Here is a 13,292-nt window from a genome sequence, read left to right as displayed (position 1 = left end):
ATGGCAGTTAAATGCCTACAAAAATGGCTTGTAGGGACTACAATAAGCTTCTTCCCGGGTGGGTGACATCACAAACTCTGAAACTGACATAAACCCCGCCCCCCCAGGTACATGCAACAAAATAAATAGAATTAAATAAAACATAAAACCAATCAGGTTTCTTATCAGGACTCTTATTAACACTTTTAACAAAACGAAAAATTACTAGTCTGATACTAGATACCAGAACTAGTCAAAAACTGTTTATTTGATTGATAACATTACACTTTTCTGTAGAGTTTTTATTTACAGCAATTCATATGTACGGACCATCTAATCTGCATATCAAACTGACTTGCTAACATCAATTTTAATAGAAATTTTATGTGCAACCGTTCAAACATGTTCACAACTCTAACAATATTATTTGAACAATGTTTCTTCAAGTTAAAGCAAAGAGAACAAACCATCAATCAAATAATTTTACATTTCCAATATTGAGAATAACATTAAATTGCAACTGCATTGGTCTTTAATTACAGTAATGATCATATCATTACAAATTGTGCTTAATTGTTATAAAAATATTATTATTTCAACAATATTTTATTAATAAAATCAACAAACAAAAAATATCATTTTAATTGTAATAATATTTTGTTGGATTAATAATCACTTGTGAAATTGTGCTTAAGTTGTCCTAATTAAATTAGCATAAAAATATATTATTCATAATTGGAAAAAGAATTTCTGAGTTCAACACTTCATGTGTTTTTTTTTAATAAATACCCACTTCACAAATGCATACAAAATCAAAAATCAAAATTTAATTTTTGGCATGAGATAAGGTTGGCAGATCCAATAAAAGTAATGCAAATTTAAAAATAAGCGTCCTTCTGACAACCTATCCCACTGTGTTTTCCTCAATATAAATGGCTTGCCAAAGCATATAGAAAGAAAAACAGATGAAAATAGCGCATTTTCCATGAACGGCTTCTCCGTGCAATGTGAAATATGTCCCTTTGTGACCTCTGCTCGGAGGATATTTATAGAACACTCTCAAATACTTCACATCAACTGCTCAAAACATACAGGGTCACCTCAACTATCCTGTTAGACTGCACTACACACACAAAAAAAACCCCCAAAACCAAATCATTAATTAACTTCATACAAACACAGTATCTATCATTAAAGGAGCCAGGGCAATTACATAGTCTATGCCTGAACCTGACAATTGGAATTGAATTTTAACAATGCTGTTTATGGGAATGGGCAAAAAAATAAATAAAATGTTTTACCTTAGGAGAGCATTTGAAGTGCATGCCAGGCACTGGAAGAGTAGTTATGTACATGGTGATGCACCTGTAGAGGTAGAGAGTCCCGACTATGAAAAAAAAGCGTCGACCTACAATTGATCTGTGGAAGAAAGAGGTGGTGGTTAAATATTTTAAAAATCACAGTACTACCAGAGGGCAAATCCAAGCAAGCCACACTTTACGTTTAACCCTAAAACTAACAGACAGTTAGAATGAAGACAGTTAGAAACTAGAATTTTGAAGGTACTGTCACAACTATTGTCACAACAATCCAGCCAATATCTCATTACCATAATGTCATATGTCAATGATGTTAATGCAGTGAAATCCAAAAATTTAAATGACATTAAAATATTATTAATATATCTTTAAATATAATACATATTTTAATACAATTTAATGGTAATATAATTTCAAATCTAACTGAATTATTAAATTAGAATTTCCATTACAGTAACAAAAATCATATTTTATTAAAAAAACATTGTAATATGTTTATAGTATTCATGTTATTTTTTAATTATTTATGGAAATAAATAAATAAATATAGATATATATAAACAGAGTACAGTGCAAAAATTTTAAGCAGGTGTCAAAAATACTGTAAACAAAGAATGCTTTCAGAAATATAAATAATGATTATAAATAAATGGATAAAAAAGGATAAAAGGATAAAAAATGCCAAGTGAGCGAAAAAAAGAAAAATGTAAATCACATCAATATTTGGTGTTACTACCTTTTGCCTTCAAACCAGCATCAATTCTTATAGGTACACTTGCACAAAGTCAGGGATTTTGTAGGATTATAGTCAGATGTATCATCAACCAATTATACGCAGGTGCTATTTATCATCGATGTCACACGTGGTTGAAACCCAGTCATGAACTGAAACAGAAGCAGCTGTGTAGGAGGAGGCTTAAAACTGGGTCTGCTACCAATGTGAGGTTGTGAAAGACAGTTTGATGTCATGGCACAGCCACAAGACACAAGGTAGTGATACTGCATCGACAAAGTCTCTGCCAGATGAAGATTTCAAAGCAGACTGGGCTTTCAAGATGTGCTGTTCAAGCTCTTTAGAAGAAGCACAAAGAAACAGGCAACGTTGAGGATCGTAGACGCAGTGGTCGGCTGAGGAAACATAGTGCAGGAGATGAAAGACACGAAGCTTATTACCCTTCGAAAATCAGAAGATGTCCAACAGTGCTATCAGCTCAGAACTGGCAGAAACCAGTGGTAGCCACCCATCTACTGTCCGGAGAAGTCTGGCCAGAAGTGGTCTTCATGGAAGAGTTGCAGCCAAAAAGCCATACAAGTCCAAGAAACTCAAGTATGCAAGAAAACAGAAAACTGGGGTGCAGAAAAATGACAGCAGGTGCTCTGGACTGATAAGTCAAAATTTGAAATAGTAAAGTAGCGTAAAGGAGAACAAGAAGTACTGGAAGTGATGCATGGCCCCCACAGAGCCCTGATCTCAACATCATCGAGTGTGTCTGGGATTACATGAAGAGACAGAAGGATGTGAAAGCCTACATCCTCAGAAGATCTGTGGTTAGTTTTCCAAGATGTCTGGAACAACCTACTAGCAGAGTTCCTTCAAAAACTGTGTGAGTGTACCTAGAAGAATTGCTTCTGTTTTAAAGGCAAACGGTGGTCACACCAAATATTTATTTGATTTAGATTTCTCTTTTGTTCGCTCATTTTGCATTTTGTAAACTGAAAAAAATAGAAATCTTATATATATACATATATACATACAATAAATATAAACTTTGTGTGTGTTTATGCTTAAACATAAGTAATATACAGAGTACATATAAATATATTATGTAAAAAAAAACTTTTAATTTGGATGCAATTTTTGAATTGTTATATATTATTTTGAATTGCTTGACAGCACTAGTTAAAATGCTTAATTGTGTTGAAAATAATATCTAAGCCTAAAAATTCTCCTGACTGTCAAATTAAAATAGCGTTAAAAAAATGCCTGGGACATTACAGCATTGATGAGAACCGCCTACAAAAAGCATTCATACAGTACTCTCGAACGATTCACGTACACAATGTCTGCTACTCACTTATGTTTTATGAGACTCAGCTGTATAATCCACAAGACCATCAGAATCATTCCGTTGATCTCGCATATAGTAAAAGCCCACTCCACTCGATCAAAAAAGTCAAAGAACTTGTCAGGGAGCGGGGGAGATGCCTCCTTAGGAGGCACGCGTTCATGGACCACAGAAATAATGACGGTGGTCGAGACGAAGCAGCATAAGGCGTAGACAAGAGCCACGGCGGTCTTTCCCCACTCAGAAGGGAACTGCGGAGAAGATGGCTCTGGTATGGGAATCTGCACCAGTTCCTTGTGGAAGCCATTCACCACGCCATTCCGATGAGCCTTTCCGCCACTCCCAGCATTCCCGTTATGATTCACCACCATGTGCCCGTTGGCATGCCCATTCTTGTGGACGTCGATATGATGCTCGATCTTAAGAGTCTCGATCTTTTCCAGGAGCAGCTGACCACCGTCTGACGTGACCCTGGAGAGCGGTGACCTCTTGAAGTCATCCGTCGTAAGGCTCAACAAAGCCGGTCCGTCGTAGTTTTGCAACGGTTCAGAGTATTCCTGCAGGCCCTGTTCGGTCAGCCAGAGCGAGACCTCCTCCTCTGACCACGATGCTACTTTATTCATATCAGCCCTTGAGCTCGTAAGAGATGTAATGGAGAATCCGACATAGGCACGCACCGCTACGAAACGCAAAGTCCTTCTCTGACCATGCTCGGGACACGTGAAGGGCGCTGGGAGGGACGGCTCACAATTTCCAGGCGTTTAATCCAAATGTGACGCACATCTACAGCCGCTCCGTAGATGCCTGCCCTGCAACAGAAAAGACAAAATCGCATTATTTAGAAAGCACTCTGCATTCTGTTAAAGTAGTTAAAAGTTGTACTGTTAGGTTTTCTTGTTTTTAATTATTAAATTGTTAACTATGAAATAAAATAGGTTATTTAATGTAACATTTAATTCCATTAACAGTCAATTTAACAAATGGTACCACTAATACTGGTTTTGGTTCACTAAAACAATTTAATTGTCTTTGTCGAAAATACACTTTAGTATAGTGACAAATTCTCACTGTTAACTAGTTGCCTATTAGCATTTCCATTATTAACATATTGGCTGTTTATTAGTACAATCACATATTCTACATCCCCAATCCAATCCAATCCCTAAACTTGACTACCCTACTAACCATTAATAAACACCAAACTAGTTTGAGGCAAAATAGTTAACAGTTTGTTAATAGCGAGAACTGAACTCTAAAATAAAGAGTGACCATATTCATTTTGTAAAGAAATTCTTATTTAGCCATATATTTTATTCGTCAACAAACTCATTTCACACATTTAAAAGGTTACTTCAATTACTATCTGCGACTTAAATACATAAAAAAATAGCTGCAAAACTTAAAACCTTTGAAAGCGAGAAATGAATTCAACTAAATGGGTTTTTTCACGACTTCTTACGGTTCCACGATAGCAAACGCGCGAAAACGGTTAAAACAGCTCAACAACGTCCGCGCAGACAAAAACAGACAGCAGCGAAAAAGCACGTGTAACTGTACTTACGAGTTTCACTTTCCTTCGGAGTTTAGCATAATTTCCAGTGAGAAACTCTTTGAGGAGGAGCTTTTCCCAACACCGGAGCCACACAGTCAACACGGCAAAGAGAACCGCCAGAACTTCCTGCTATATTTAATCTGCGTATTTCCAGAAAGAAGCACATTTGGTCCCCCCCCGAACGAACGGCTGCGAGCTGGAGCAGAAACAGACCGGTTAGGACCACATGCGTCGCCTGACTGCGAGAATTTCAGAAGCTCTCGAGTGTTTCCATGGGTGTGGCAGGACTGTTTACATTTCAGCAGAAGGAAGAAGGGAACTATCCATCACGGACGACATCTGGTTTGCGTTAGAGGATGTCTGCCATGAGTTTACTGGTTACCCCTACATAACTTTACCAAAACTCTATCTACTGCTTGCGCAAACAAAACGTTGCCGTGCGGTTGCCAGGGTATTCAGGTTGAGTAAATAAAATGTCCTGTATGAAAGCAGATCTCTACGAAAGAGATCTTCAAGCCTTTTAATTAGTTTAAAAACAACAACAATCGTTGCATCATGCGTTTGAATCTCCTTATCTATGATATCACAATATCGCATAGCCAAAAAAGGTACGTTTGAAAAAAAACAGGTTTGGAATTGAATTTCAAAACTTGTGTTATCTACTTCAGGTAAACTAACAGGTTCAGTCAAGCATGTGCATAATTGCTAAAAGTTTACAAAGAGACATCGCCAACTGCTGGCCTGAACCGTGATTGGTTGCTGGGTTTTTTTGGACAGTGTCTAGTAAGAGAAATTTTACCACCAATGCCTGACAAATGCTTAACAAAATTGAAAAAGTGTACATTTAGAATTGTCTGAATGCATGTTACAGATCTTGTGAATAATTCATCTTTGTAAAACTAATTTTTTTATTTTTTTTTTAAATCACAATAAGCCTACTGAACGCTCGCATGCATCTATGCCCACACCTCAACATCCAATGAAAACTAAGTAGAACAAAGTTCACGTCCACAATTATTTAATAATCATCTTGGATGTGCATCACCATACAGAAGAAAAGATCTGTCTCTGCTTGCATTTCGCTGCAATTTACGCCCACTTTGCAGTTTACTTCGGTTAAGATCAATCGGTTAAGACGCTGTTCAAAAAAAAAAAGTAACCATTCGCGGTTCATTTCGTTTGCAAGCCGTTTAGGGACGGTAGATTTGTCTGTTGCTACAGAAATAAACTAGTGTGGACGAAACGCATTCAAACAGTCTGGTAGTCTCCGCAAATGGTTTCATATTTGTAATAAGAGAACTTGTGATCTCATTTCCAGGAAAATCATAAATTAAGTAGCAAATGTGCACAACAAATAATAGGAGGGGTCCTTACTTCTATAACAGCACACACACTTGCAAGAGCCTGGCTTCCTGCCACAACTTCTTGCTGACTGCAAGCTGTATCACACAAAAGCGGTTATAACCATAATAAAACCCTTCCACATTTTGAAGGAAACGGCAATATATACGTGATAGTGCATGTATAAATACCCTACCCTAACCCTATAATAAAGTTTTGGGCTTCTCTTTTACCCCTTATCCGAAACGAGTGTGCAATGCAAAAGCGAAAGACTTTATCTAGCATGCAAAAATTATATCAGAGTGTAACTGTGGTTTCCCGTGACACATCTCGTCCCCACAAGCAAACGAATGTGAAATCACTTTTAGGACAAATTAAGACAAAACTAATTATACTATTTGGAACCACTCAGGTTTATTACTACGGTAATAAAAGAGAACCTGATTGGTCACATAGAGCATATTCATGTTTAACTATACTGGACGTAGCAATCTTTTTTGACATACATTATCTGGTTTTCACTACGGTTTGCTCCAGATTGTAGGGAGGGGGTTTGCAATACTGATAATTTTAAAGTAGTGGCAAAACACGTTGGGAAGAACATAAAAACCTTTTTTAAGAGGTACCAGAGCACAAGCCGTAATGCTATATGCTTTAAACATAAACATAAAGAGATAAAGAGATAAAAAAGTGAATATAACCAGGCTGAGAATATGAGTTATAGCCATTGACTAACGACTTAAAGTATTAATGAAGTCTTCTTCATATGACGCATCTGCATATGCCATGAAACCTCTGAGAAACGAGAGCAAAATATCATCTTGGACCACAAAAAAAACAAAGCACAAACCAAATTTCAGTTATCACTACAAATGACAACAAAGGTTTCAATTGATCATTTTATTACAAAGAATCGCATTGCAGTGCTGACAGCGCGTATTTGCGAAACTGCCAAATATATAAACGGGTAACTAGGTAAACTCTCAACGCAGCTAAATACTGAAGGGAAAATTTGTTCACATATGAAGTCATACATGACAACCGTCGTCATTGGAGCCAGTCACCCGCTCAAAGTCATAAAGAAACCTCTTGTGCTTCTTTGAAACGTTAACTCGAAGCTGTACATTAACTCTATGCATTTCTTTTGTTCCGCAACAGAAGTGCTCAATAACCGATTTAACTATATCCAAAGTTACAAGAACTTGACACAGATGCTGACTTCATATTTTCATCATATTATGGGTTTGGAACAACGTGGGGGTAAACGAGCATATTAAAATGTTTGCCTCGCTATACATTAACTAGGTTATAACAAAGTCAGACAGCCATTTATCATATTGTGTCTTTAAACCCAACAATAAGAAAATAAGAAGTGAAAATCATTAACAAGACCTCTGCAATTTTAAACGATAACCTGACTTTGCGGTACACCGTGTCAACTTTACTTCCAGGTTTATAGTGAACTTTAAAAAGTGCTGCGGTGAGTTTCTGTATCATTTAGTGGTTTTAGGAAAAAAACCGTCATGCACCTTCAGCCTTATTATACACCATACAAACGTCACGATTTCTAGATAACGTTAAAAATAAAGCTGCGAAAAGGAACCTGACAAAAACGCATGCCTGCAGATCAGACGATTTCATTAACCCGTCTACTGAATTCAGACGGGCTTTGTTAGCTAAAGCGGTTTTAAGTTACTGAACGGTTTCTCTTGTGCAAATGCAAACAGAAGGTGTGAGACCGAACAAAACTGCCACCCCCAACTCCCACTGGTATTGTGTATCAGCTTCCCCCCCCCCCGCTTTATCTTGATTTATACAAGAATGGGGTCAGAAATGTTTTGAATGGCGTTTAAAAGATAAAAATGACAGCTATTGATACGACAACTGGAGCTCCAGCCACACAAAGGACAAAACGTGACATTAAAAAACGGCGTATCGTATTCAGAAATGAAGTAACTGTAAAAGTTTTTAGTTCTCTATCCCAACGTAACCGTCTAAGACGTTAAAGGAAACTCAAAGCTTATCAAAATTTAAATTCTATCATCATTTAATTCCATTTAGCGGTCGATTGAGTTCGCAAAAATGCTCCGAGTGATCTTGTTCATTTATCATTATTATTTGCAACTTGATTCTTAAGAAGGTATATCAGTCTGCTGTCACTTTAAAACCTAATACGCGAACACATACAGACAGTCTTCCAACCGTTTACATTCACTTAATACAAATCTGACCGCTTACATGAATAGAGCTGAAATTCTGACCATTTCATTCCAGTTTGCACATTGAGATTATCGCGTTATGAATTACTTTGGAATTTGAGCTTAAACGCGAAGCCGGCGCATTACGGGATTGAGAGCAGCACAGAGAAAGTGTTGAAAGCGGGCGAAAAGACAAAAGGTTTGAGCATTCCTCGATTCTATGCAAATACTGCGCACAAAACCAATTCCTGTGAAAAGAGGAAGCTGGCGAACTGTGGCGAAAGTCGCCAATTAAAAATTGACAAGCACAACCAAAGAATATCAAACCCAGCATCTGCAAACGGTGTATTTTTTTGGCGCAACAGAGGACATAACTATACCTTAAAACGTATCAGCACCTTCCCACGGATCCCATCAAACGGCAAACCACTGGAATCGTCACCAGGCCCGATTAACCATATAACGTCTACGTTGACAATTTCGCGTGCGTCTTAAAATGCCATTTCACAGTTGGACCAGCGTTCACTGTCCATTCCATTCCAGCGTTCACTGTCATTCAAGTTTCTAGGGCATGATGCGCGCCATGCCTTCGCAAAAAAACAGCTGCTAAAATGTCAAACGCGTACCAAAATGCAGGAAAACCCTGCATTCCCAACGGCGAGAGGCTGGTTACGCCAGATGACCCCGTTCCCGTAGATCAGATTTCCACTTAGTTACCCTAGAGGGCTTATCAAAAGTTTGCAGTGTGTGTTTAGGCTGATGTGATTTCACATGCGAGTGATTCCTCAATTACAGGGGCGTTCCTGTTTCCTACAATGATTTCAAAAGGAAAAAAATAGAAATAAATAATCATTTCTATCCTTTAAACCAGTGCTGGCCAATGTGGGGTTCAAGAAAGAACTGTAGGCGGTACATACTTTAAACAGTTATATTAGATTAAAGACTTTTTAGATTTGGGTCTTGTGATCGCTCAATGCATTACTTGAGTTGCTTACTTGAAACAAATATCCAAAACTTGACTATAATAGATCATCATTGTTATATAGGCGCATATATACGTACAATACAGACTTTCCATGTGTGCGTTGTTTTGTTATGACACTCAGCCCAAAAACAGGATGTGAAAGGTCAGTTAAATGTTCGACTCTAAAACTACAAGTCAGAATAAGACGGCCAGCAGCACCGCTGACGGGGAAGGACAGGCCACAATAGACCCATTGAGTCCCTGAATCACTCTCTGTCTTCTCGGAAACTCCTCAACACACACATTCCATAAGCTGCAACTAAATTAGCATTAGCAGCACGTCTTGAATCACGCTAACAAACAAGAGCACGAACTGGGAAACGCCTCGATTCGAGCGGTTCAAAAAGCCGGATATCAAAGCGGGAGGCATCGCTTTATACAGATACCATTCACTGCTTGCTTGGCTTCGCACGGTAAAACAGAGCAGTTAGAACCGCACTTCAAACAAGTCACACACACGGAAACTTGCGCCTTCAAAAGGCAAGGATGTTCGAATTTTGTTTACGTTTCTACTCTCGTTTGATTCGAGCAACTACTACAGTTGGGAATTGAATTAATTCAAAAAAAGAGAATTACTCGAGGAAACGGCAATGTCTATTAATGGTTTTCCGTTGACATCTTAATGTGAACAAGAGGGATTTTCCATTGTCTGGTTCTTTAGTGCTGGTGTAAGGTTTCAAGATTGGACGTCTTTTGCTTGATAAGAGTCTTTGGGGAGAGTCGGTGTCTGGCCTTTCCAACACTGAGAGCTTTATCACATGTCTGCCTCAAGAATAACACTTAAGTACAACCAGAGGATATAGGATATATACGATGTATACATCCATAGGATACAGCCATTGTAAAGAGTGTCACGATGCGTGCGCATGCTTTCCTCTGGATGTAAATAACGCATACGTGTCGTGCTTCTGGCTTGCTTGCGAAGATTCTTGTAGGTTTGTAAAAGTTCAGTTGAAGCACCGATGTGTCTTTACTGCATCTGCTGCCTTTACTGTGGCAGCGCCCTTGCTGTATAAGCAGTGTCAGAAAGTGCTATGGAAATTAACGACAATAACGTCTTTATTCAGCGATTCGCTACTGTAACGGCACCGTAACGGCATTTCGGAGAACATCAAATTAAAGCGTAAATACATTTGCGAGACGTATCCTTGCATTATTGCTGACGCGGAAGAGCTTATACGCTAAGAAATTTTCACGTTACGATTAATTGCTAATGCTTTTCATGATGTACGGTATTAATCACAGAGGTAGAAAGCGTTTTTATAATATAAATATAATATAAATATATATATATATATATAAAAAATATAGTTTAACAGGTTTAATACCTTTTTCATTATCCCTACCTATATATTATACCTATTTTATTATTTTATAGCAATTATCAAGTTTACAATTTTGAAATTTTACACAGATTAAAGTGCATTAAAGAATTAAAAAGTATCACTTTACAGTGTTGTTAAATATTTTAATTACCGAAGAAAAATAACAAATTTTAAATTCAGTAGCTCCGCCCCTCACACAACACCATTGGTGGAATTACTATCAAACTATACTTATTGGAGAAAATCTAGAAAATAAAAACAGAAATTATATTTTTAACAAAGACTTTAACAAAATGTTCTAAGCATTAAAAAAAAAAATAATTACCACAACAGCAGACACTAAAAATATGGGCCATGATAGTGTAGCAAACTGAAAAAAAGAATAATAATTATAAAGTCACAACAATAACACACACACACACACACACACACACACACACACACACACACAAGTATGATGTACCTGAAAAAGGCAAAGAAACATTTTTCAATCAGAAATTGCTAGTAGATTTCCCAAACAGTTACGATACGCTGCATCGAAGACAATAAGTAGAATGACCGAAACGGTATTTTCTTGTAAAACGTGCTTTAATAATCCATTTCCTTTTTTACAGCGCATTAGTGGGATTTTGCCCCACACATGCATCTCATGCTTTAACCCGAGTGTGTCAGCAGCAAACCATCCACAGCCATTTGACAGCGCTATACTTTCCACAGTAAAAGTCTATATTAGGAGCACGCATCTCCACACAGTGCGCATGTCTCATATTTTCCATAAACAGCCCGGAGCTCTTCGTTATATGAGTGTCAACACCGCAGAGAGAGACCACACAAGAGAGATAAAAAAAAAGCATGTAACCCTGAGGTCAGGAGCCACGGAGCACGTCTTCATCAATACCGATAACCATTTCTGATAAGGTTTTGATAACAGTGCTCATTTAGGCTTACTGTAAGCTTGAAGCCATTGCGTCTCGAAGGCCGCTTTGTCCTCTTTACATGGACGGGCTTTGCATAAAACAGGAAACGGCTTCATGCAAAGTCGAATAACTTTCTGCGGAGAAGACGTACGACATGCAAATAGCAGATTTTCACATTCTCTAGTTGAGTCCCCTGGGACTGGAACCCAGCTGCAAGCCTTGTGTTTCCAGTGACTTCTAGTGAACACACACACACACACACACACACACACCTGAGAGACATCCAATTACCCAGAGATCACCACAGGCTCCAGTCTTCCCACCAGCTAATAAATGTCTCCTGCTTAATCCTAATTACATTTAGTCATTAGTCATCTGAGAACGCCTGCACTGAAAACATCTAGACAAATGCAGCATTATTTCAACCTACAAAACCAGAAACACCCTTTTTGTCCTGAACCGTACGGTTTATATTCCAGCCGTGCAGCTGGGCTTGAACTGAACATAAACTTTTTTTTATTATTATTATTAATCTGACAATTCTATTTTCATCATTACAACATACGATTAGTTTTCAATAAAACGTGTCTGTAAATGAAGCCTTTTTCGAGAACGTACCAATCCAGGTTAACGTGATTTCGTGAATATGCTACCTTCAAATGCAAGGAAAATTTATCAAAACTTATTTTCCCAGTTTTTTTTTTTTTTTTAAATCCGTATTTAATAACACTAATTAAATATAATTTGTTATACTTGACAAATAACATAGATGAAGTAAAACCAACAGCTTTAACATTTTTTTTTTTGAGGTTGTTTTGATAAATGGGTACAGACATTATTGTTTCATTTATTTTTATTGAAGCATAAAAAGCGAACACAATTAAGTTCACGTTGCAAAGATCTCTTATTACAGGGTTCCCCCAAGATGATGACTTTTCCAATTCAGGAAAAAAATATATATATTTTTTTTCATAGCCAGGCCTTTTTTTGATATTTCATTTGTTTTAAATAAATAGAGAACCAACATCTATTTTTTTTTTTTACACCCGAGTGCTTCAAATTGTGATGATGCTAGTAGGCTAACACTGGCATCTAAAGAGAGACTCCAACATTTAAGTGCCGAATATTAAACATATATAAAACATAAATCAAAAACTCCACGGTCACGCGTTCGCGTCGCGATAAATTCGCGAGAGACGGGACGGCGACGTTTCACCGGCAGCTTTGCGAGCGCGCGTTAGAAAGCAAGCCCGACCGGCGGAAAGTTGCGAGGATCAACAGATGAACCGCCGCGATCGCGAAGGCGTTCGGATTTAGGCTTTTACGCCGAAACGCGCGCGGCGAACAACATAACGGATCGTTAAAAACAGCCGAAAGCCCTTACCGCGAGCGGATCCGCGGGACGCGTGTTCCTTGAGCTTCATCTCGCTCCGAAAAGAGCCCGCGGGCGTCTCGGGGAGTCTCCGGGCTGCTCGGCGCGGGCGAAGTTGACGGATCGCTCGTAACAGAAGCACGTAGGTCGCCGGAGGAGGTTTGTGGGGTTTGTGATTACTCGGCAGCTACCCCTGAAG

General features: G+C 38.2%; 1 protein-coding gene across 2 annotated transcripts in view; it reads right to left on the bottom strand.

The window, feature by feature from the left end:
- Positions 1-13,252, bottom strand: part of sgms1b (sphingomyelin synthase 1b) — a 17,589-nt gene extending 4,337 nt beyond the window's left edge. Inside the window, exons 1-3 of one of the 2 annotated variants that reach the window (XM_043254070.1) lie at positions 13,106-13,252; positions 3,374-4,173; positions 1,281-1,398 (exon numbers count right to left, since the gene is read on the bottom strand). In XM_043254070.1, the coding sequence (XP_043110005.1) occupies positions 1,281-1,398; positions 3,374-3,987 (732 nt within the window). In that variant the 5' untranslated portion in view covers positions 3,988-4,173; positions 13,106-13,252. Of the gene's footprint in view, positions 1-1,280; positions 1,399-3,373; positions 4,174-4,925; positions 7,129-13,105 lie in introns of those variants that run through there. The other variant, XM_043254071.1, reaches the window with a different exon arrangement.
- Between the last annotated feature and the right edge of the window lie 40 nt (positions 13,253-13,292).

The sequence above is a fragment of the Puntigrus tetrazona genome, chromosome 12 (assembly GCF_018831695.1).
Source record: "Puntigrus tetrazona isolate hp1 chromosome 12, ASM1883169v1, whole genome shotgun sequence".
Classification (NCBI taxonomy): domain Eukaryota; kingdom Metazoa; phylum Chordata; class Actinopteri; order Cypriniformes; family Cyprinidae; genus Puntigrus; species Puntigrus tetrazona.
Note: the sequence above shows the minus strand (reverse complement) of the source record. Positions and strands in the feature narration are given on the sequence as shown.